The sequence below is a fragment of the Tiliqua scincoides genome, chromosome 3, assembly GCF_035046505.1.
Source record: "Tiliqua scincoides isolate rTilSci1 chromosome 3, rTilSci1.hap2, whole genome shotgun sequence".
NCBI classification, from domain to species: domain Eukaryota; kingdom Metazoa; phylum Chordata; class Lepidosauria; order Squamata; family Scincidae; genus Tiliqua; species Tiliqua scincoides.
The window spans coordinates 76596663-76621576 of record NC_089823.1 but is presented as its reverse complement, the minus strand read 5'-3'; the positions used below and the strand labels follow the sequence as shown (position 1 = coordinate 76621576).

The following is a 24914-nucleotide window of genomic DNA, read 5'->3' as shown; positions in this document are numbered from 1 at the left end:
GGCTCCTGAAGCCTCCATGAGGGTCCTAGAGGCTTGAAATCTTTAAATTGTATGCTGTAGATGATCCTTTATATAGGTGTGTAAAGTTATATAAACCTTTATATAGGTTTATATAGGTGTGTTTTTTCTTTTTTTGGAGACAGTCCTTGGGACAATATGTAAGATGCATTTTGAATTCCTTGACATAATTTTTTTTCAGATGGGTATTTTATACTATATGGAAGAAGAGGACTGACACTTGAAGTTTCATGCTGCGTGAAGCATGTTGGCTTGCCATGTGCCACATCTTGGCATCTTGAATCTTTAAATTATATGCTGTAGATGGTCCTGAAACTTAGTCATGCTGTTGATTTGTGAATTCTTTAAATGTTGCTTATTATTTTAATTTAAAAGCAAATGGAAAATGTATATTTTGATGAGCTAGGGTGTTATTTTTTTGAAAGTCCACTTAGATAAACTAGCAGCAAAACTATAGCTGCTGAATGCACTGAACCTTTAGAATGTGATCATTTTTATTATTATTTTTAATCCTTTGAATACTGATTTAAAAAGACAATATCAGCATTTCAGTGTGGTCCTATAGGTTTTTTCCCATTCAGACATTAACCAATTCATTTTCACAGTGGTTTTCGTAGACATGTATTTTTTTTTTAAATGATCAATGTGCTTCCATTAGGAGAATTAAGGGCAAACTTATTTTTTTAAGGATACCCTCAGGCTCAGTGAAATGTTGTCAGACTGCCATAAGATGACATCTCTGTATCATTTTCTTATGATGAACCTTTTATTTTCTGTGTGACCCTCATGTTCCAAGATCTAGCATTTAATTTTCAGGACGGTTGTCCTCATGGGGTAAATGCCAGATCCAGCTATGTGAGGATGTGTTCATTGCACCAAAATGATAGGGAAAAAGTAACCTAGTGGTGACTTTACTGAATCAAAATTAGCTTGAATTGGGCCCATCCTTAGTTGTAAAGGGAAAGGAGCTAACCTGAGATTTTGTTTACTTTTTCATCAGACTAATCTTATTCTATGGACAAGACAAAGAGGAAAGAATTTCCATATGTTCCAAGTAAGGCAAGATTTATGAGTGGGGTTGCTGGTGTAGTGCCATGGACTTACATAGTCTAAGTGGCTTGTGAATGGTCATTTTACAAGATATTTAGTCCTGTTATATTTATTATGAGTAGTAGGTGAAACAAGTACCCTTAGCACTATAAACTTTGAAACTGTGGCTTGACCTGCTCCTTTACCCTTTCAAGTTTAGTATGAGAAGCTGAGATGTGCAATGAGAATTATTTCTATGAGTTCCACACCCATCTAGCTTTAGAGTTAATGCTTTTAGACTGTGAAGAGTCATTTAAAAGGGAAAATTTGCCTAGTGATTAGGACACAATGTGCTGGAAGCTTCTCCTTCACCAGTCTCATCAAAATGGATGGGAATTGAGCTCAACAACACAGGTCAAGTACCATTCATTTCAATGATATTTTGTGTAAAAGTTGCTGGTAGATTGTATTCCAGAGATTCTTGTGCATCTCATATTTATTTTTTGTGCATGTCTATAAACAAAGTATTTTCTCCACTGAGTTGAGCCCAACGACCATGGATGTGATGAATTTGTGACCCCAAGTTATCACTAGCCCATACACTGTACTTGCATATGCATGTTGAAATAGTGATTAGATGATTGCATTTGTACTCCCTCCTCCCTTATCTGCTTCTGCACATGGCGTGAAATTATATTTTTGTAAAATCCTTCTATGTATTGATTGATCACTCCCTGTTACCTTTGCTATAAGCAAACCCTTTAGAAACCCTTCTAAAATGTAACCTTCCTGGGTTGTTTGGGAGGGGAGAAAGAGAATTAAAATGCACCATCCCTCCATGGCTGTTTAAGGTCTTGGAAGAAAATAAGTTTTTTGTTCCTGATTGAAACCCCTGCATTTATTTTAAAGGATGTCATTGTTTTCATACAATACCAGAAAAAGGGTTGCATCTAGACGGTGCTCCCTAGATCAGTAAATATAATCACAAGGTGCATTCTCTTTCTCTCTCTTGCTTTTTTGTGAAAAACCAAACACGTTTTGCACAATACTGTTTCTCCAGGGCAATTTATGTATTGAGAAGGGAAGGCATAGTCCATTATGGTACATGAAGGGATTCCACAATGAGGCACATCATTGCTTGAAACGCATAGGGTCCTTTCACAAAAAAGTGTATATGCAGCACCTTGGGACTCTTGTAATTCTAACAAAATGGACATACAAAACAGGTTTGCTTACAACTCATAACTCTTCAATTAGGTGTTGGTAAATGGAAGCTACCTAATAAACTCTTTGAATCTTTATAGACTTAATGTATTGTTAAAATGTAACTCTCTGATGTTGTCTTTGGTAAAGAGATTCATTCAGGCCAACACAATTTTCCTGTTGGCTGAAAAGGAACCATTAATTCATGTTCATTGTTGCTTTTTCTAGTTTGAGGTCATAATTTACATAAATGCTCTTTATAACTAAAGCAAAGAGCTTCCATTCTGTCTGATGGTGAATATGAGTGAATGTGCAGACCCACCCTACTTTCTATTGTTAAAAGCACAGAACCATGCCCAATTATACTGAATAATTTCACCCTGCTTTTGAATAGATGATAGTGGTTTAGCTAGCATCCTTTATTTCTTCTCCTTACTAACTGATGATATAAGGCACAAAATCAGGAACAGTAGAGAGAAAATGGAAACAAAAGCATATGCACACGTGTTGTTTGTCAGAAATTGTTGTTGCCTGTTGAAGTAAGCCTATACAGTATATTGGGGGATTATCCAATGCTTCTAACTTCCAAATAACAGCTACCTTGTTGGGTAAGTAGAAGGAATGTTTCCACCAACCCTCCTAAAAGGAACAAAACAATTTTAACTCTATCATATTTAGACTACAGAGTTCAGCCAGTAGTCATACTGGAAATACCCAAACTAGATAAACATAATTCTGCAGGTGGGTTGTAATCAAAGCCAGCATGATTTCCTAATTTTTTCTCAAATGTCCCACATGATTTAAGGTAGTTATAAACAAAGATTTTCTGAAGGACTGACTTCAGAAAAGAAGTGTAAACATGCTAGGTATTCATGAATGGAGTTGGAATTTTTTTTCTCCCAGTCTTAGCTACTATTCAGAATGAAGCTAAAGGCACTGATGGATTTGGAGAAAGATATTGATGCTTCATTTTGTCATATTCACAAGCTCCATGAACATAGGGTTGGAAGTGTAGTGGAGGTTAGTGTAGCATTAATTCCCTAATATTCTAATAGATAAAAGCAAGGTTAGTCTTAAATCTGGCAGGAACTGAAAAAGATGAGATTATTTGGTAAGTGAACTACATTCATGCGTCATCCTGTCAGCAAAAGGGAAAACATGGAATATTAAGGTTTTTAAAAAATATTTTTGTGTAGAGTGTCATTATAACATTGATGTGTGTCTTAAAAGCAAAATAGTATAAACTCCCTACTTTTTTCCATTACTGCTTGAATAGATTCTGAGGAAATGTTTTAAAATAAAGTGTTGTCACTCTTTATTTATATATATAGTTGTTGCTTGTAGTGTACAGTGTGAACATTCACTTTTCTTTGGTTTGTAAAAACTTTGAGAAGAAACCTGCAACAGATTTACACTTTTTAATTTTATACATAAAGCTGAGTGGAACATAGTTGTGAGTGCCTCACTACACATGCAAATCTGAAAGGTGGTTGGCATGATGTGTCTCTTAATTTTTTGCACTAAATGCTGCTTCCATCTGTAGTAAAAAGATAACTATTTTTTTTAAAAAGTTTGATTACTAATCTGCCTTTACTGAAAGAAAACTGCTGGCGTTGTACTGACTGCACTGGGATGGTGCATATATTCAAATAAAGGTATGCTGTTATTACTTGTGCTGACTTGGATGGTTGAATTCACTTTGGATTACAGGCTTCAAAAACTGAAAGTATATTGGTGTCTTTAAAGTACATAGATGCAAGTGATGTGCTGAAGTTAGTAGTGCAGCGAGATCCATAGAGTGCAAAGCACTTCATTGTGAGCAAAATGCATGCACAAATTGCACTCCTGTTGCCTATCTATCTTCCATTTTAGCATACACCTTATTAATCCACAGATGGCAATTCTAATACTTTTTAAAGGAAAATTATAAACTAGGTTTTAAAAGCTGTCATGTGATACAGGAGCAGTAGACTGAAGCCCCAAGGTGGTGTTGCAATGACAGTATACCAGCCAGATGGTTAAAGCTCAGGCTGGACTATGCAATCAATTTCACCTGTGACAAAAATGTTACCAAATCTGTGTTTGTGGTAAAAGAAGCCTCACCCATTTATGCTTTTGTGTGTCAGTTTCTAACTTAGTTTAATCAGGAGATGTTCAGCCTCCAGGAAATAACTCCCTTTGGAGTGGACTTGGGAAGAATATTTGGGCGTCAACAAATCCTTCTGACTGTGGAGATGAAGGTCACATGAATAATCCTTCCAATATGTTCTTTTGGATTATTTGATAGCCTTGGAAGAAACAATGCACATGATTTGCAAAATAAAATTGGCACCTTCGAATGCTTTCCATTGAATGAAAGTTGTTTTCCCAGTCAGTGAGTTCTGCATTTAACATCTGTGTACTTGGCATATATTCCACATCTTTATTCCATAATATGGACTTTAAAAATTATCTTGTGCTACAGCAAGAAATTCAACCGCAATCCTATACATATATGTATATCCTATACATATTTTAATGAGATTAAGCCCCGTTGAGCACAATGAGTCTTACTTCTGAGTAGATACACATAAGATTGCACTGTGAATACTGCAATATACTTTATATTGCAATACTACAATCTCATTATTTATGCACTATACAAACTATTCCTGTATATTATGTTAATCGTGTAAGGACAACCTTTTTGGCTTCAATATTTTTATGATATCCTTTTTTGTTTCATTAATTCCTTTCCTCCCAACTTTTTCACCCCCAAGACTTTCATAGTGGCATCATTATATAAGTCTTTGCCCTGTAGAAAAGATAGCCTGCAGTAAGGTTGATGGAACATGCTTGGATTAAAAGATAAAGCTAGCAGGAATAAATCTCCAGGTCAGCTGCTACTGGATGAAATACTGTATTCTTTGGGAAAAAAACTTGAGTTTTTTCCTTTACCGTTCTTTGTAGCCATATCCTCAAATCAGGTAAATCCAGTTTTGAGTAACAGTGGTCACAATGAGCTCTGTGTAGTCACAACTGGAGTATTAACAGTGAAATCTGACCCAAATGGCACAGCACAGCTACAAGAATGGTAGAGTTTCTATTGCCTATATGAGTAGTATCCTGAAGATAATTTAAAATAGCATCCTGGGGTTTTTTGGCAGGTGTGCCTTCCTCTATTTGTAGACTCAGTGGTGATATAGTCAACAGTGCTGTTTTTGTTATAACCTTCCTTTCCGCTTTGAGGGTAAATGTGCATTAATGTACACTACAAAATGCCTTCAGTGGAGTAGCTGTAACCCTGTACACATTTATCTAAGAGTAAGGGCCCAGTCCTGTCCAACTTCCCAGCATCGATGCAGCCACAGTGCAGCCCCCAGCTAAGGGAACAAATGTTTCATGAGCTTGAGAAGGCCTCCATGACTGTTCCCTGCCACCACAAGATGCAACATACGCTCCATTGGCATGGCTGCATCAGCACTAGTATGTTGGATAGGACTGGGCCTTAAGTTCCATTGAACCGGATGTGGCTTACTTCTGAGTTCACATGAATATGTTTGTGCTGTTGCATCCGAAACAAAGCCTCTGAAACACTTGGAGTGTGCTAGCACTGTCCTTTCAAATATTTTTAAAAAATGCCTGCCCTGTTCCTGTTACTAGTTCTTCTAGTAACTGATTCTAGAAGTTGTAGATTTTCACATGCTGATAGTCCGCAGTAGTTAAAGTGCACTTAGATAGTACACAGAAAAAGCCCCCACAGTATATAAATTCAGCTCTTAGCCTCATTACTTCATGGCTATTAACACGTTACTCAACGTATACGTTTACTCAAATTTTCCATAGGGCTTGGATTTAAAAAAGGAAAAACGTTGAGTAGCCATTATAGGTATTCTTCCTACAAACTACGGTTTTTGTGTGTGTGCTTTATTTCAGCTAGAAATGTTTAGGGAAGTGTTGGGGAAGGACTGCCCAGGAACATAGTAATTAGGTTTCCCAAGATAATTATATTTAGTTCTTTAATGTTCAGTTCTTGTGGATTTTGTGTGCTTGTTTGAAGGAAGGCAAACATTTAGTCACATTTATTCCATCCTGTGGGGCTTTGCGTGGTGTTTTTCCTCTAACAGCCACCTTGACTCTGAGAACTTCAGCAATGAAAGCCCATTTAAGTCCTCCTGAACTCAATCAGACAGAAAAGGATACTGTCTTTTTGCATGTACTATTCTCATTTCATTATGTACATTTTGGTACATAATACAACATAAGGAATATTCAAGTGAATGCAGGCCCTAATCCAGATGTGCTTCTAAACATGTGTCAACATACACACACGGAGAAAATCTGTCTTTTGGGCTGGGACCCTAGGTAGTGACCAGTGGCACACCTCAATCGTTTTGCAAGACTAACAGTACTTGGTAAAGATGCTCTACAAACCTTATTGTGGGGATAATTTAACAATGACAGGGAAAAGGAATCAAAACTAAAAAGCAATTCAACATTTCTAAGCCATTCATGCAGCTAATCATGTACTGTGCAATTGCTACATAAAGAAGATGACAAGAGAGGAAAGGAAATCCTTAAATGGGAAAGGGACACATAATGGCACAAGCATGGAGGGGGTGGTGGTGGAAGGATGCTGAATTTCCAGGGGAAACTGAAAAAGCAGGAATTCGAGAGAGAAAGGGGAAAGGAAGCACAACAGTTCTGGTTGTGGCAAAAAGCCACGGCTGAATGGTAGTGCTCTTGTTGCCTGAACCAAGGGCAACAGGTAAGGAGTGAGCCCCTTGGCAGGCCATGAAATCACTTTGCTTCCTTGCAGTGGAGGGCCTAGTCTCTCCCACCCGGCAAACTCTCCTGACACCACAGCTGCTCAAAGGGGAGCCTGCAATGAGCAGCCCATTTATTTGAGGAGGCGGACTCATGCTTATGGGTGTCTATCTAATGTGGGGCTGGTTTTAGGCATCCAGTAAAACAGCTTAGGGGCGCAATCCTAACTGTAAAGCATATTTATGACTCCTCGGGAGTCAGCTGGGCTGGTGCAGGGATGTGCGCTGGCCCACGGATGCTGCATCCAGCCTCTGCGCCAATCTGGGAAGGGAGAGTTGCATTGGACAAGTTAAGCCGACGCAGTGGTCTGCGGAGGGCAGGGAGGAGGCGGGACGGAGGCGTTCTGGGGTGTGGGAAGGGCGGGCAGAGGGTGTTACAGGGGCAGGCAGGGAGTGGGAGGCGGGGCTGGAACCTGGCAGTTATGCTGGACCCCTACCCCATTCCCCGAGCAGTGCGGAGTGGCTCAAAGCTGATACTCCTCATACTTATGCCACCTCCTGAGTCCATTGGAGCTGTGGTGGCTTACCTGGGGGTAAGGGGAAAAGTTTTCCCCTGCCTCCAATTGAACCACTCCTGGCCCCAATCTAGCGCTAGATACAGCACAGGCCTCCTGGCCTGCCTGGTCCAGCACAAGAAGGAATTGCGCTGTAACTCATTTTTGCCTGTCTCACAGCTGTACACATTTGGTCCCTGTTGTGTGTATGCAAAATTGGGCAGAAATGGTTTGAACAAAAAATCCTAGACTTGTGAATGTGCACATAGTACTCACAGAAAGAAAGGAAGCATTAAATGTATCATCAATTTGCTCTTGAGATGAGGAAAGTTAGGAGTTTTGTGGGTTGATGGCACCAAAGACCAAGGTTCCTAGTCTGTTTCTGCTGTGCAGTGTACACAGCTTTGTAGGAGTCGTAAGGCTAGAATGCCAAGACCAAGTGATTCTCCTTTTTAAAAGTGGGATTTTCAAAAGGCGGAGAAAGGCTCAGAAACAAAATCTGTGACCTAGGCAGTAGCTGTAGCAAGTTCAAAGAAGAGAAGTAGGCAAGAGAACCTGAGCGGCTTCCCCAGGAGAAAGAGAGTCATGTTGCAAGGTAGGTCACAAAGGATGGCCCTCCAGCCAAAGGTGGCTTCTGGTGGCACTTGGGGAAAGAAAAGTGAGAAAGTTGGGAAAGGAGAGGGGAACGGGTTATCCTTCTTGGGATGCTAGTGTGGCACAGTAATGGCCTGAATGGATGTGGCTTAATGCAGCACCAGCAGGTCAAAGAAATGAACAGTGTCAGCAGAGCAAACATACAAACTAGGGGCAGAAGACACAGGCTCTAATGATCCAACTTTTGGTACCTTTCTCTCCCATATGAATCTACGTTCTCCAATGAAAGGAATTGTCATGGTAAACAAGCTTCCCATTAGGACAATTTTGTTGGTCACTTCCAGTCTGCCCCTAAAGATGCAGTTATAGATGAGGGGCAGGCTCATTTGTAGAGCATACTGAATCTGGGACATCAGCACCAACTTCCTGAACTGCATACACACTCTGGAACAGTGTTTCTCAAACTGTGGGTTGGGACCCACTAGGTGGGGCATGAGCCAATTTCAAGTGGGTCCTCATTCATGTAAATATTTTATTTTTAATATATTTGATTCTACCATGGTATGTGACTGCATCTGGGAAAATGTTACAGCTCTGTACTTTTAACAGGCTACTTTGTGTATGCTTTTACCAGTGATAGTAAATGGAACTTACTCCGAGATAAGTGTGAGTAGGATTGCAGCCTAGGATTGTTAAAAAATTTTCCTGCTTAATGATGTCACTTCTGGTCATGACATCACTTCCAGAGGGTCCTGACGGATTCTTATTCTAAAAAGTGGGTCTCGGTGCTAAAATTTTGAGAACCACTGCTCTAGATTTTCAGTAATATGCTGGGTTTCTGTAACAAACATTCAATAATTTCTTAGCAGATGAGTTAAGCAAAGAGTTCCCTGAAAACAAAGGTTTTTAAAAGCCACCCGGACAGTATAGAGAAATGTGATTCTGAAATATTACAGGATAAAACAGAGTAAGACCTTTTTGGGCAGCAGGTATGAATGTTTTGAATTGTTAAAAATAGCTGCACCACCTTGTTGGCCTAAATTAACATGGTAAGCAAATCAGTGAGTCTACCAATGAGATTATATTGGACCTTAGGAATGTTCTCCATACAGGAATTACAGTTGCAAATTCTTTGGGAAAAGACTGAAGAAATATAAAATAAGCTATTTAAGTAGATTGTATGCATAGTTTGCATAGTTTGAGCCTCAGCCAGATCTTCTCATCGCACTGCTCCTTACTTTTGGAGCAGCCTCATGGAGCTATGAACTGGATGATATTGCTGACGTAGAGGGCATTTTCCCTTTCTACTGCACCTCCCAAAACCTATTATGATGTATCTCTATAGGCAAAGAGGGCAGGTACAGAAGCTGCACCTGTTCTTCTCTCATGGAACTGCAGCAGGAAGCATGACATGGGCTTTAAAAATTGTCCTTCTGGGTGAACACAAGTGCCTTCTATTCATGCAAGAGCACGGTAGCATTCAAATGGCTGGGTTTAAATTTCTAAAATACAGCGCATGTCAAAAGGTGAAAAAGCAACAAAATGTTACTACCAAACCCTTAAAATGTAGTGTAAGTTGCTGGTTTTATTTTACTACCTTCTGTTTTGACCTTCCGAATTGTCTCTCGCACCCGGATTTATATCTGGTGCACAACTGCTCTAGAATCTCCACTTTCAATCACGTTTGTGTTTCACCAGGTATAAGGTACAGCACAGGTTAAAGTGAACGATTTCAGAGAGGCTCTCTCAAGTTCTACCTCGATGTTGCCATCCAAACATTAAGCAAGATTAGTTTCTCGGGGACCAAACGCTTGCTAAGTATGGCAACTTCTGATTGAACTGAAGGAGAAGTATGCAATGCTGAGCTCCAAAGAGAAAATAATGTTCCTAATTTTCAGCTCTCCCTCTCAAAAATTCATGAGAAAACTATGAGAGTTTGGCTTCCAGCCATTAGCAGGAGGAGATAACCTCTAATTATAGGCAGCTCACTTGGGGGATAGCTCACAAGAATGCTTATCGCCCAGTATGTGTTACATCAAGTCATAGCTTGCCTACGTGAAAGAGCTAGTTTAGCTCAAACACCACACACACACAGATGACCTATCTCATCACCGCAAGCAAATCTAATTCCAGTGGAGGCCATGTGTAAAATTTCAACATGAGTAATGTGTTGTGTACTGTAATACATTTCTTTGTGACTCAGCCCTAGTGGAGCCTGATATCAGACTCCAGTGGGCACTTGTATTCTAGTGAGATTCTTACTGGTAGCGTTTTCAGACTTGGTTCCACTCCTAGCACACTTTTAAACTTCACAATCATAAAGAAAAGAAGGCTTTTGTTTTGTTTTTGCTTTTTTACAGATGACAGATTCTAAGGACAAGATATTAAGCTTTGGGTAGGAACTGTAGGTAAGGGTAGCAAATATGCTTTGCTGACATTTCTATGTGGGGCTAAGAAGGTCACCTTTCTGAAACCTTGGTGAGGTGCATCTGCAATACTGAGCAAAATGGAGTAGTGGTCTGACCCGGTATCAGGCAGCTCCCTGTGTTCCCATGTTTTGTTTGTGGCACAAGCACAGAACTGAATATTGCTCACACTGCAACTTTCCTGTTGACATGCCTGCTTTCAGCCTGACAGCTAACCAAATATACTCTACTCATCACCCCACAACAAATGGCATGCACCACAGAAGTTCCCTGTAACCACTTCGTATCTTTGGAGCACTACTTCAGCTGGAAAATAAGTACTTAAACATTCCACCTGAAGGAGAGGTATCTTGGGACCTATTAAGTGGGCAAGTCAGGAAAATCAGACTGCATGTTTCCAGCAGGGGAAAAAAAGCAACAACAGAAACTGCTTTTGCCAAGGTAGATAGAATATAGTCAAACAAGAAACCAAGACCTGCCTCAGTCCCATCAAAAGGTGGTCTGCTCTTTCAGGCAAGAGCAACAAAGTTGGTGCTGGTTTTTTCCAGTTTCGATGTTTAAAAGGCCAGGTAGGAGGAAATTGCCCTCTTGTTCTGACAGAATTGGTGCATCCTTCAAGATAAAATACAGTGTCGATTTTCTTGTTTATGCTGATTCCCAAGACAGAGACTGATCCAGGTCACCAGGACTACTGTTCTGGCAGCAGAATGCATGTAACAGCTTTGCAAACGGCAATCTGGATGCTTCCAGACTGCTGTCAGAGGTGCTACAAAAGCCCCACATATAGAAGCAGAGATAAAGTCTACTGATCTGTGTAAGTTGGCAGGGTAGGCATAATGGGGCAGAACGGGGGTGGGGGCAAAAGTATGTCAAAGGCAGGAGAAGTGGCACCTGGCATGGGCAACTTGCACCAAGTGCCATCCCCTCTGGAGCAAGCCAACACACCCCCTTTTTCTCCTTGGACTTGCACCAGATAAACAGCTGTTGGAGGTCAGAGAAGACCCATTGGTGGCCAAGGGGCTTACAGAAGATAAGAGAAAATATTTTCATTTTTCGCTCCCAAGACTCCCGATCCACCCCTCCCCCCAGCCTGCAGCACAGCCTGTTCTGGCCCAGCTGCATGGCAGCTGCTATGGCAGGGAAAAGCATAGAATTGGGCCCCTACTGATGTCATATTTTGTGTGGGATTTTCCATGGAGAATTCAGGACATATTAATGATTATATATGTCTTTGCAACCAAGTAATTTGCATTTGACATTTTCAGAATTTGAGTGGTACACTCATCACAGTTCCCGTTGACTGTAAGATCAAAGAACTTTTTTGATACCTATCCAAGAAGACATGAAATATTGTGCAGCCTACAACAGGGGCGGTATAGATCAAGTTGTGTTGCTCTAAGCAGGAATTTATTTGATTGCAGCATTAATGGTCTCCTGGCATTCCAGAGTTCTTGAAAGAGGTGATTCACACATGCTCCGAGAAACCTTTGAAGAAGCTGTCAGAAATTACCTTATTGCAGTGGCAGATTGAGGACATTCGTGTTTCATAAATAACTCCTTTCAACCTGTGGGATCTCCAAAATGTTTTAGAGACGATGGGCCTGAAGCAGTGATGCTGTCACAATCCAGAAGTACATTCTACATACCTGTGCTGTGAATTAACATACAAATGTGATTCCAGCCTCTTTAGTCCTTGGGCATCCGCTCTTCAGGTATTTATCCTAAAGCACAGAGGAACACAATATTATGCTTGTAGGAGAGAATAACAATTCAAAAGGTTATTGTTTGGTTGGCAGCTTTGAAGTGCAGAAAAAATTTAATGGGTTGTACCCTAAGTCATCTTGCCACCAGCGATGTGTGGTACTGAGGCAGCAGGTGAGGTAGAACCACCCTACCGTAGTCCATGGAAAAAGCCGTACACCTGAGAAAGCCGGTGTAAAGAGAGCCTCCTCAGGTGCAAGCAGGCAGGGCAGCTATGGTGCTTTTCCACAGACAACGACAGGGCAATTCTGCCTCACCTGCCACCCCCGCACTGCACGTCCCTGCTTGCCACTTGCGTAGGGGAGCTTGTGTACATGGAAGTGATATTGCAGGGTTCTTGTGCACAGAAATCCAAATGGAATCTGCACTTGGGATTGTGCAACATGTTGTGCATCACATCGCACAACGTGCTTTAAAATATGTTGCACAAGATGTCATATATAAAATTGTTGGGCCATTTTTTTTTCCACACACGGTTGTGAAGTTACATACAGAACAACAGTGCAAAGCGCCACTTTTACTTCCCTGTGCTCTCCTTAGGATATAAGCCGATGCTTTTGTACCACAAAATAAAATGATGCTATGTGAAGTGACAAGTTTTGTATAATGGTGTCCATAGAGACCAAGAGATGGATTCACATGAGCAAGCATCTATTTCAGTCAACTCTGGGGCGATGTGGACATCTTACTGAACTTTCAGTATTTGAGCAACAATTATGCAATCACAGGAAACAGGTGTGGAAGTGGTGGAGCTTTCTCACCAGCATAAGGCCATTCTAAAGTAGAGAATGTGCCCTCCAACAAACACAATTATTCACTTTTCAGAACCAACAACTGATTTCTTGCAAGGTACAAAAGCTAAGCAGTTTCACTGGAGTTCTGTCAGATAGGAAGCCAATTAAAATTGGGCCAATTCAAGGTAGATTTGCACTGGTAAATACAGAAAGAGATAGAGTAGAAAGGTGAAACAAGAATGGTTGCTGCAGTGGAATTAAATGTAGTATGAAATCCAAGGTCAGTTGTCAAGGGTGAGAACTTCAACCAATTGAACATGGCAAAGTGAATTGGATAGAAATTATTCTAAGGATGTGTTTTTAAAGCATGCTTTTCAGTGTGAGACTTTGGCAATAGAAGATGGCAGTGTCAGTTCTTGGCACAAACAGACTTTAATTTGAGCCAAGGTTGAACTCCGGAGCTTGTGGTCAGTGCCAAGATTCAGTCCTGGACTGTGAGAGTATGAAATAAAGAGCAAAGTACATCTGAGCATGTACAATGCGCAGATCCTCTCGCCACCGACCAACCACAGCTTTCCAGTCACACGTTCGGGATTAAGGGGTATCGGGGAAACATTTGTAACAGGTGATGTGTCCTCTTCCAGGAAGATTTAAGCCCTTTTACTTTTTCTCTTGAATGTAGTCACTGGGAATGAATTGGAATTTCATGGTTGCAGCCAAGATGTTTCTATTAGCATAGAACATTATTACATAAATGTGGTAGGTATTCATTACGGCCTGTTTGAAACAGTTTCCATCACAAAGGCATTATTTCAAGACTGAATCTTTTAAAATGTGAAATTGCTCTGTTCGTAGCACATGTCTGCATGGGGTCTTTCTTGGGGAGAAAATGCATTTACCCAACACTTCTCATCCTTGTATCCTGTATGCCTGTCGCTCATCATTCTTCCTCTGCCTAAAATGCTATGTTTGGATAAGACTTAGAAAAGTACCACAGATACAGAAATATAACTTGCCCATCTGTGTGGGTTGTTTTTTTTTTTTTTTAAGCCATACTGTAGGTTGTTTTAATAACTGCTTTGCCCTGCACTTAAGCATGACTCTGATTTTTGGCACTTGGCGTTGTACACAAACCTCCCAGTTTTTTTTGTTTTTTGTTTTAAAAAAGCAGCTATAAGATATCCCAAGAACTCCCTGCAAGCTTGAAAAAAGAATTTGCTTTTGAAGAGGATGTCTTTTCTCAATGAAGACAAATAGCACAGCTAGACTGAAAAAAGATGTATGGTCAGTTTGATAATTAGATTTCTTAAATAGGGGCAAGAAAAGGGTCCTCGTTGTAGTGCCTGCAACACTTTGTCAGAAGTCCAGATTTTAATTGGAAAGGATTGGTGTTTTCTTTTTGTTGTTGTTGCTTTTTTTTGTTTTTTGTTTTTAACTTGCTGGAAGATGGAATAGCTAAACCATCTGTTTGGGCAACATTGTGAAATGTTTATGTCCTGAACTGCTGATAAAAGGGGTCTGTTTGCATTGCAAGCAGCAGCAAGAGGTATAAATTAAGTTGTCATTGTGTGTCTCTCCAAGTCCTGGTCAGCGAAGAAACTTAATACTGCATTTTATGTGGTTCCCCACCCCGAACTCTGAGGGGATTGAGAGACTTGGAAATGGGTCCTGACAGCAATTTTGACTTATAATAAAACATAGCCATTGGAACAGGGCAGTCATGGATGGGACTTCTCTGTAGCCAAACAGTGACAGAACTGCAGTAGGAAAGAAACGCAGACCTTCATTCAGACAGCTTTGCAAATTCATCCTGATGGAAGGCGAGGCAGCAGGGAGCTCAATGCCAGCCAACAGGAAACCAGCTAGCAAAATTACCCGAATCGCCCTTGGTGTGTTTGTGAGTAGCACGGTCGTGCTTGGCGTGGCGCTTTTCCTGGGTAAGTGTCAATATTTGGGGGCTCGCATAGATGCAGCTTTTGTAAGGCTCCTCAAAAATCTTGCTGGAATGGAATTGCTCTTTGTACATTTGGCTTATTATGCTAATCATGTTTTACATTATTTTCCCAGTTCTCTTAAGGAGGTTGGGTTGGTAGAGGATCCTGCCTCCAGGGAAAGAACTTAGAGGACTAAAAAGTCCTCAGGTTCCCACTTCACTCTTCTGGGATTCTCTGAACATTGCAGCACAAGATAAAGTTCATAGCTATCTTTTGCTAGAAAGTGTCCCAGTTTTACTGTCTTTGCCATACAGTTTTATTAATTAAAATACTTCTAATCCACCTTACGACTACAATTCTCCCTGGTGGCTAACAAGACATAGTAAAAGGAACCTAAAATCATGTTAAAGCTCCCCTTTAAGAAAAATCCTGCGGCAAATTAAAGTGGTAGCAGCATTAATCACAGCAGCACTAACAGGGAAAAAAGAGACAACCCACAAGCAATCTGGAAGGGAGGGTCGTCTCTTAGCAAGGCATCTAAAAACCAATAATATGCTGATTGTGAAAATGTAGCTTCTGAATAAAAATGGCTAACGTCTTTGGAGTGTCAGATATTGAGTTGTAATCCATACATTTGGCAAGCTTATTTGGAGAACTCATTCCATTTGGTTTTTAATTTAGTTCTGGTTGATTAAATGTTCAACGGGTCATTTGGATAAAGCAGTCGTCTCGCAGTTCAGTACACATGCATAAGTGAACTGCGAGATGATTGCTTGTTGAATGGTAATATCTTTAGGAGATATGGTGGGGGAGAGTCCATCAAATGTATTCATTAAAGCTGTAACAGGAGAGAGAGGGAGAGAGGTTTCCTTCCCAATATCAGCATGTTGCACACAATTTGTGATGAAATATTGGCAACAAATTCCATGCTCTATCCATGTACTGTACTAAAGTTATTTGTATTATGGATTTGCAGGTCACTTGTCAAAACTCTATGGGTAGCAGCCCATGCAACTTGTGTGAGTGTAAACCCCACCTCCTAACTAATGGCCTCTACCCTTCAAAAAGCTGCCCTTGAGGTTTGAGGCTCCTCAGCAGTAGCACGGAATGCAATGTGGGCCTGAAGGGCCAGGAAGGAGACCCAGAAGCCGTGAAGGAAACCACTAGCAGAGTAATCCCTCATCAGCAGATTTTTTTTTTTTTGGGGGGGGGGGGTTTGTGGACTTCTTTAGGGAGTATTCAGGTGGGGAGAGTGGTGTATGCTTGTGCAAGATGCTTGAGTGTGACTAAGGGTACTACCCAATAAAAAGAAACACTGTAGTCATATCTCCACTACATCTTTAAATCATTCCTTTTCTGCAGGAAACCCTGGGGAACTATAATGTTATGAAGGCAGTTGGGGATCTCCCTATGAAAGCTTGGCACCATCATTAAACTCTAATTCCAAGGATTCTTTGATAATCAAACTGATATAAAACCTGATATAAATTTAATGTAGGCATACCCCATAAAATGAACTGCAAAGTCAGCCCTCCTGCCTGCCCTTGGCTCTGTACAGCTCCAAATAGAGCTGTTTTCTGAGGTGATGGCCATGCATGTGCAGGGGAGGGGGTGACAGCACAGGTGTGTGTGGGGGGTGTCACCCTCCTCTGTGACATAACCCAGGCCTGGATGCCACTGGATCCTGGCAACACAACGGTCCAGAATTGCTTACTCCCACCTGCTTTTCTCCTAAACATAAAATATACCAAGAGTCCAATCCTATCGAGCATCAATGCAACCACGCCAATGAGGTGTGCACTGCACCCTGAGATGGGGGGCAGTCATAGAGGTCTTCTCAAGGTAAGGTAATATTTGTTCCCTTACCTCAGAGCTGCATTGTGCCTGCATCACTGCTGGAAAGTTAAATAGACTTGGGCTCTTAACCTTGTCAGCGAACATTGAAAGGATTAAGCACTGTTCTCTTCCTGCACTTGAAATTACCATCACTTACAGCTAGTTTTCATTTTTCAAATGCCAGTTTATGCTTTGTTACACTTATTTCTTTTTGATTTTCAATACAACCCATTCCTAAGAGATCAGTGTGTATAACAGTACTTTCAACAAACAGTGATTTGAAAAGAACTCTGCCATTAAAAAAATAATAATTAAAACCCTGCCTACTCTTGGCCGTGACATACTTGGCAAAACAGAAGGATCTTTCAATAGTTCCAGAACCTAGTCAAAGTAGGACATTCTGAGAGGCACTTAGGGCCTAATCCTATCCAAATTTCCAGCACTGATGCAGCCATGCAAAGGGGGGGGGGGTACACTGCATCCTGTGGTGACGGACCAGTCACAGAAGCCTCCTCAAGGTAAGTGAACATTTGTTCCCTTACATTGGGGCTGTATTGCAGCTGCATCAGTGCTGGAAATTTGGATAGGGTTGGGGCCTTAACTAGTTCTGAAATTTCTCTCCCATGCATATGAGGTGAAATCATAGTGTATCCAAGAACATGTGAGAGCAATAGGACTGCTTGCTTGCTTGCAGGCAGGATCAGTTTGAGCCCCAATGCCACCTGAAGTGGTGTGCAAATTCCACACCCCCAAAACTCACACATGCTCCCCATGGCTGCTGCCTTCTCGCCTACATCTGACTGCTGGGTGTGGGAAAGGAGAGGGAGGCACAGTGATCTGCAGCCTACCCATTTAGTCCAGATTGCTGTCTCCCATCTTTTATCAAGCACTGGATGAGGAGCTCACTCTGACCTAGGGACCAGTTGCCCAGTTTCGAGGAGATGCAAAACCTGGCTCTTTATACCCGGCTCTTTTTTGGCCAGGTATACCTGACCAATTGATACCTTTATACCTCTGGCCAATTTCTACCTGGCTCTTTTTGGAAGAAGGCCATACAGGTTCATAGGGCCATGAGAATGTTAATTCCTAAAGAGAAAAAGGGCTACTTTCTAAAGGGCACCCAAATCCTTTGCCATCTGAATAATAGATAGGTAGTTTCCCCCCCCCCCCTCTTACTGAGCTTTCCTGCTAACACAGACCATGAGACATGGTACTAAAGTTTGATTCAGGGGATCCAGCAGTCCATCATGGGTCTAAAAAAGTCCTGCCCTTCTCTCTGTGACAACCCTCCAGGTATTTCAAAAAGTAAAAACTTAGCACATTGAGACTGAAAAGTTTCTGTATATACAAAATTATTTTTCTTAAATTACTTCTTTTCCTAACATTTTCAAACTGTAGTTTTGATTTCCTACAGTTTTACAGTTATCCACAGTAACTCTGCAGAGATCGTTATTCTCTCTCCAGAATAAACAATTTGGAGAGTACAGCATTAGTACTTAAACTGCATGAAGTATTGGCCAACATAAGCCACAATGTTTTCCATCTGCACCCCTTGCCATCCTCCATTGTCTCTTTTGCTCCTATGTCTAAACTTTTTTTTCTAGCTTGGCCTACAGTCCCCAAGAATGCTCTGTGAAGAGCCTTATATATGGCATTGCTGCTTCCTTTTTTTTACCAGACTCCCGAATCATCTCTTTGTACCAGTCGCTGCATGGTAGAGGGATGGGGCAATGGCAGATCCCCATTAGCATCAGTTTCTGTAGTGGTCTAAGGGCCCAATCTATCTGTTACACAGATTGATGTGGTCAAGGAAGGTGGCAGAATTGTGAGGGGTCATATTTTAGAATGCTTATTTCAGAATGCGTATTTTAAGTTTGTCCTCTACTGTACCACTTCACATGGTCCACCTATTTGGAGTACCACTGGAAGTAACTGATGATGACATCATCACCATTTACTTCTGGGTTGGGAGGCCAGATGCAACATGACAAACATCAGCAAGAGGCTCAGGGTGAACAGAAGAGCTTTTTCAAGCGCAGAAAAGCATGCTTTGGAGCTCTGTCCGCTGAGCCTCCTACTGCTCTTTGTTGCATTGTGTTTCTGATCTCACTGTCAGGCAGCAGGTGTTCAGGGTCCTGTGAGCACCACCAGACACCACCTCAGGTACCACTGGTAGTACCCATGCCATTGGTTGAGAAACACTGCACTAGATGGATGCATGGTCTGACTCAAGATAAGGCAGCATCCTGTGTTCCTAGCACAGACCATTGCTGGTTGTTGTTGGCAACCTTCAGTCTCGAAAGACTATGGTATCACACTCTGAAAGATGGTTCTGGAACAGCGTCTAGTGTGGCTGAAAAGGCCGATTCGGGAGTGACAATCCCTTCCACACTGGGAGCAAGTGGAGTCTGTCCCTGGTCTGTCTCCCTGGCTATGGGCCTTCCTTCTTTGCCTCTTTGCCTCGGCCAAGTGTCTCTTCAAACTGGGAAAGGCCATGCTGCACAGCCTGCCTCCAAGCGGGCCGCTCAGAGGCCAGGGTTTCCCACCTGTTGAGATCCACTCCTAAGGCCTTCAGATCCCTCTTGCAGATGTCCTTGTATCACAGCTGTGGTCTACCTGTAGGGCGCTTTCCTTGCACGAGTTCTCCATAGAGGAGATCCTTTGGGATCCGGCCATCATCCATTCTCACGACATGACCGAGCCAACACAGGCGTCTCTGTTTCAGCAGTGCATACATGCTACTGGCTGGGGACTGCCCAGCTTAAGGCGGGCGGTAGCTGCCCAATGAGATGCAATGATCTCTCCCACCGTCGGAAGCAGCCCCTGGCGTCATGCTCTACGCCAGTCGAGCGAAGACTTATAACCGGTAACTGCTGCTTCCCATGTTGTGCCGATGCCGTATGGCGAAGTTGGAGTGTCCTCTCCAGTGTGCGAATCCTGGGTAAAGAAGGTATGGGATTTAAAAAAATACAATTCTGCAGTCTAAAATGGAACAGTTCAGAATTCTAACACCTCACTCTCCATAATAATGTGTAGACTGAGTCTCATGCAAGACTGATTCACATATTACAACTGGTATTTGCTGCTACAGAGACACAGAATATGGGAACACCTAATTGTGTCGTTTGGTACCCATGCAATTTACCTTCTTAGCAATAGCCTTACACATTGCCAGCATATCTTGTGAATTAAGCTGTTAGATTAGAAACGTGATTACCAATATACAAATGATGAAATGGTTGTATCCTTAGTGTGGATTTCTGAAAGGCCCTATAGCCACAAAGGTCATGATGATTTATCCATCCAATCAGGTCCCAGTCATTCATCCCGCAACAAATGTTAATCCATGATATTTTTTCCTTTTTGCAGCTAGCCGAGGGCTTATAAAATTGCAACCAAACCAGGAGTATTGCTTGACCCCGGAATGCATTGAAGCTGGTAAGCAATCAATTTTCTTTTTTGCTTTATGTTAAAATATCAATGCAATTCAGGAAAACTTAGGAAACTTAAATATACTATAAACTGCACTGAGAGCCAATATTCAAGCTATTTATGTGAAATCTGGAATGCAGTTGCCTCCCTAAGAACATAGCTGCTGAATGAGACCAAAGGTCCATCAAATCCACAAGCAGAAGAGCAGGGTAGACTTCTCTCCACCATTGCTCCCCTGAAACTGGTATTTAGAGGCATACTGCTGCTGGTTCTGGAGACTGCGCAGAGGAAGCATGGCTAATAGCCATCGCTAGACCTGTGCTATCTATGAATGTGTCCAAACCCCCTTTAAAACCATCTAAGCTAGTGGCCATCACCACATCTCATGGCAACACATTCCACAAATTATGTGCTGTATGATGATTTTATCCATCCTAAATCTCCCACCAATCCGTTTCAAGATATAAAGAAATAGACTTAAGCCCAGTTGGTATTTTCTAAGCACTACAAAACAAGGGACAGTCGTGATCATAACTGTTCGTGCTAATAAAAGTGATTTGTGACTACTTTATGTGCAGTCATTTTGTGCAGCTGCTTGGAAAAGGGTTCCTCTGAAAAAGATAATAGAAACTGTATGGCACAATATGACTCTATAACAGACTCTAAAGATATAATAAAAGTAGCATCTAAAAATGTAGCTATGTAGTAATACTGTATTGCAATTTGTGAAAAAGCCCTGGAAGTAGGTTGGGATTCTGTGTACCGTGAGGTGCATTGGGCGGAAACCATATGGAGTGGAGCAAAAAGTGAGTTGTAAGAGAGGAAGTAAAGAAATGGCAGTGAATAGCATACTTCAGAAGTTTGGAGGCCAAAGGAAGAAGTAAAATCAGTTAGTGCAGCAGCTCCAAAACTGTGGGTCCATGACAATCCAGTGGGTCACAACCCAATTTCTGGTGGTTCACAAAACCGACAGGGTAGATTAGATTATGTGCCTCAAGGGTTAAACCACTTGCTATTTGAGGGGAGCTCTGTTGCCCAATGATATTTACAGTATGGCCACAATGGCTTAAGCGGCTGGTAAAAAGAAACTTCTTTTTTAGGTGGGTCCTGATGCAAAAAATTTGGGAACCACTAGTGGCTAATAGATGAGTGTTTATTTTACAATGGAGGAGATAGTGTTTGAACACAGCAGGGAAAGAGCCACAGTTTGACGGACAGAGGAAAGAATGCCAGTGGGTAGATGGTACCTGGGAGCAGGACCACTGAGAGGAATTTTATCAGGGAGTACAAAATTGCTTTTGGGCCCCTTTGGAAAGAGAGAGGGGTGAAACAGGGTGGGGGGAGGGTAGAGACAACTGGAAAAGTCTTTGGAGCCCAGGTCTACCCACCCATGTGGCATCAGTAGTGTCTCCAGCATCCCCATTCCTGGTAGTGTCCCCAACATCCAGTGAGGGCAACAAGTCTGAGTAAATAGGAAAATGTCAGATCCCAGGAAGTTTCTGGGGCCCCTCCTTTGGCTTCTGGGCCCCCCTTTTGACCCTGGGCCTGGGCACAAATTACTCCCTTTACCCTCCTCTCCTAGGCCCTGCCTAGGAGAGAATGGAAAACCTCTTGTACAATCATGTATAATCATGTACATTTTGAAACACGGAAGATACTGTACGAACTCATGAATCTTTCCAGCCGCAGCCATCAAAAGCAAACTAAATACATCTGTGGATCCCTGTGAGGATTTTTTCCGGTTTGCCTGTGAAGGATGGATAGAGAACAATCCTATTCCTGAAGATTCCTCAAGTTATGGAATCTACCCTTGGCTGAGGCACAATGTAGATCTCAAGTTGAAAGGTAGGTGGCTCTTTGCTGAAAACCTCAGGAAAGCGTGGTCAAACACGCCATGCTTTATATGCATTTTGTTGTGCTGAATGTTAGAAAAGCAGCATCACGCTCTCTAGTCACTGGATTGCCATTGGTCAAATGTAATGAGAAGGAAATAAATGAAATACTGTTGTTATGTTACCTCCCAGCAGATGTTTGGACTGGAATTTTTGCAAGCTCACTAGTTTGACCTCTACGTCCCAGAGGACTTGGAAAACCACTTCCGATTTGCTTGTCAAACCAGAAGTTGCTACAGATTTGCGCATCATGGGGGATTCTGGAACAGATTCCCACAAATAAAAGGGTGGACTGTATGAACATTTGTAGATAAGAATGATAAGCATTTGTATTGCACTTTTGCAGTATGCAAATGCTTCATGTGTAGTATATTGAAGTAATCCTTTCAATAGCACTGTAAGGTAAGCAAATATTACCGGCTTCATATTGCAGCTGGGCTGCTAGGACTGAGAAGGATGGCTAAGGCCATCTGGTGAAAATTTTTGACCAGAGCAGTATTCAAACTGGGGAAGTTCTGATTCAATGCGCAGTCTCTTAGCTTTTACACTACAGCAGCTGGCAGAATCCAGCTTTGCAGAATACATTAGTGAAGCATTTATATTTACTTTTTGCTCAGTATGTATAGCTCTTGGTCTCAATGTTCTGAGAAAGTTATGCATTTGTAACTGAGGTCAGGGTGTAGCTAAATATGTAAGCTGCTCCCAAAAAGTCTGTTGTGGGTGCTCGTTCATGAATGTTCTTGTTTGTTTCAATGGCGGATGAAAGCCGAGATTTTTGTGCTTCCTCAGCAGACGGGTTAAACGAAGGCGCTTAGGTGTATGGTTCCTCTTAAATTATCCATTGCCAGGAGAACTGTTTTGGGGAATGTTTATCTGTCTGGAGAAAAACATAGCCTGTGGTGGAAATGTGTAGGAAGGCAGATAGTTTAATCTGAATGTTTTCTCTTTGCGTTGGATACTTTGTTTGGATATTGCAAGACGTCCTCAGCAGGGTGTCACACACACAAACCCACACAGTCAACCATTCTTCTAATTTTGGAGCACCAATAACAAGCTTTTATAAGGAGCATGAAATCTGACCATCTCAAAGGATACTGGGCAGTTACTAATGCCACATGTACAGTAGAAGGCCTTTAGCATCACGTATTGCATCAGCAATTTCCAATGTCTTCCACTTTGAGGACCAAACTTACTGTTAGATCAGGGTTCTTGGCCCCGGGGCCAGATGCAGCCTGTGTAGAACCTCTATCTGGCCCGCCGCCAGCCTCTGATCCCCTGAGAGCCTCTGGCCCAACTGACTGAACACAACCAGAGTTGTGCTTCTGGGGTGGGGAATGGGGGTCCATTTAAGTGTATGCTTTATTTCTTGGGCTGTGTTGGTGCTTGGAGAAATTCTGGACATTTGAGCCCATTCATTCATTTAAGTTCCATCTCTAGTGTATTTATTTAAATTTTATATTTAATATTTTTTCCTAGACACTGTGCCAGATATTTGATGTGGCCCTTTGGCCAAAAAGTTTAGAGACCCCTGTGTTAGAACAAGGGCTGAAGACTGGTGTCACTGAGGACCAAATCAGATGTGTGATTGGGCAGTTGATCACATGCCTGCCCCCATCATGTATATAGTATATGTGTGTCTGTGTTCCAGCGGCTACTATTTATGTGGAACAGAGCAGATTTATATGGAACAGAGTCCCCATCATGTATATAGTATATTTGTGTCTGTGTCCCAGGGGCTACTATTTATATGGAACAGAGCAGATGGGGAAGGGATAGAAATCTGCTCCTTCATAGTACCTCCCTGCACTCCATTTTTGAAGCGATATTCTTCTTGTTGAGTTCTGATACCAAAAGGGAGCAGGGCTGGGTGATAATCACTGAAAGTGATTGATCTCAGCCAGGTAAGGTGGAGAGGAGGTGAAGATTTTGCTTCTCTCCCCTGTGCATGCTGTTTCATAGGAAGAGTAGACCTAGCCATCCCTGCTTTATACACAAATGGATGATGCATGGATAAAATATATGTGGCTGCCCCATCACAGCTAGTGTGGCCTTCAAATGTGGAGCTATAATACAACCTTTCTCTTATTCCAATTAATTCCAATTACATTGGAATACAATTCTGTATTCCAATTACAGAATTTCAGTATCCCACTTTGAACTTCTTATGTAAATCTGTCCAGCTCAATGTATTATCCAGCTCTACAAATGGTTTTTTATATGATGATTTAGGTTACAATCCTATGCATGGAGTGGCAGGGAACTGGGGGTGGCATGGAGCTGTGTCCCCCAGTTGCACTGTGGCTATCTAGAAGCAAGGTCCCTGGATCAAACCCAACATTTGAACTGGATTCAAATACTAAAGATGCTCCATCAGATGCTGAATTTGTTTCCAGTACATAAACTGAAGATCCCTAACCATTTAATGTACAGCCTGCTTCACTCGTCTGTCCTTGCAGACACAAGTCAAAGGCATAATTGATGCCTGAAGCATCCTTATTATCCTGGAAGTATGCATAGCTGGCGCATTGGATGTAGTCGACTCAAAAGTACTTCTGGTCAAGGCAACTGTCTGCTTTCCCAGTACTGATCCTGATACCAGGAGCACTTCCAAATTGTGACTCTTTTTCATTAAAGGCCACAGGTCTCCATAAAATTACAGGCAAACCTGTCTCTCTATTACCCCCCTGGATCATGCCTTTGAACAGCAAGTACTGAGGAGAAGCAAAAATTGCCTTCTTGCTCTGCCAGTGAGCTGT

General features: G+C 41.9%; 2 protein-coding genes across 2 annotated transcripts in view; both read left to right on the top strand.

Annotated features, from left to right (window-relative positions):
• Window positions 1–4549, top strand: part of SMS (spermine synthase) — a 40445-nt gene extending 35896 nt beyond the window's left edge. The window contains exon 11 of the mRNA XM_066622220.1: window positions 200–4549. Within this exon, the coding sequence (XP_066478317.1) occupies window positions 200–242 (43 nt within the window). The 3' untranslated portion in view covers window positions 243–4549. The remainder of the gene's footprint in view (window positions 1–199) is intronic.
• Window positions 4550–14877: 10328 nt separating this feature from the next.
• The window catches only part of PHEX (phosphate regulating endopeptidase X-linked), a 114687-nt gene continuing 104650 nt past the window's right edge, over window positions 14878–24914 (top strand). Inside the window, exons 1-3 of the mRNA XM_066621215.1 lie at window positions 14878–15001; window positions 20204–20272; window positions 21950–22111. Of these exons, the coding sequence (XP_066477312.1) occupies window positions 14878–15001; window positions 20204–20272; window positions 21950–22111 (355 nt within the window). The remainder of the gene's footprint in view (window positions 15002–20203; window positions 20273–21949; window positions 22112–24914) is intronic.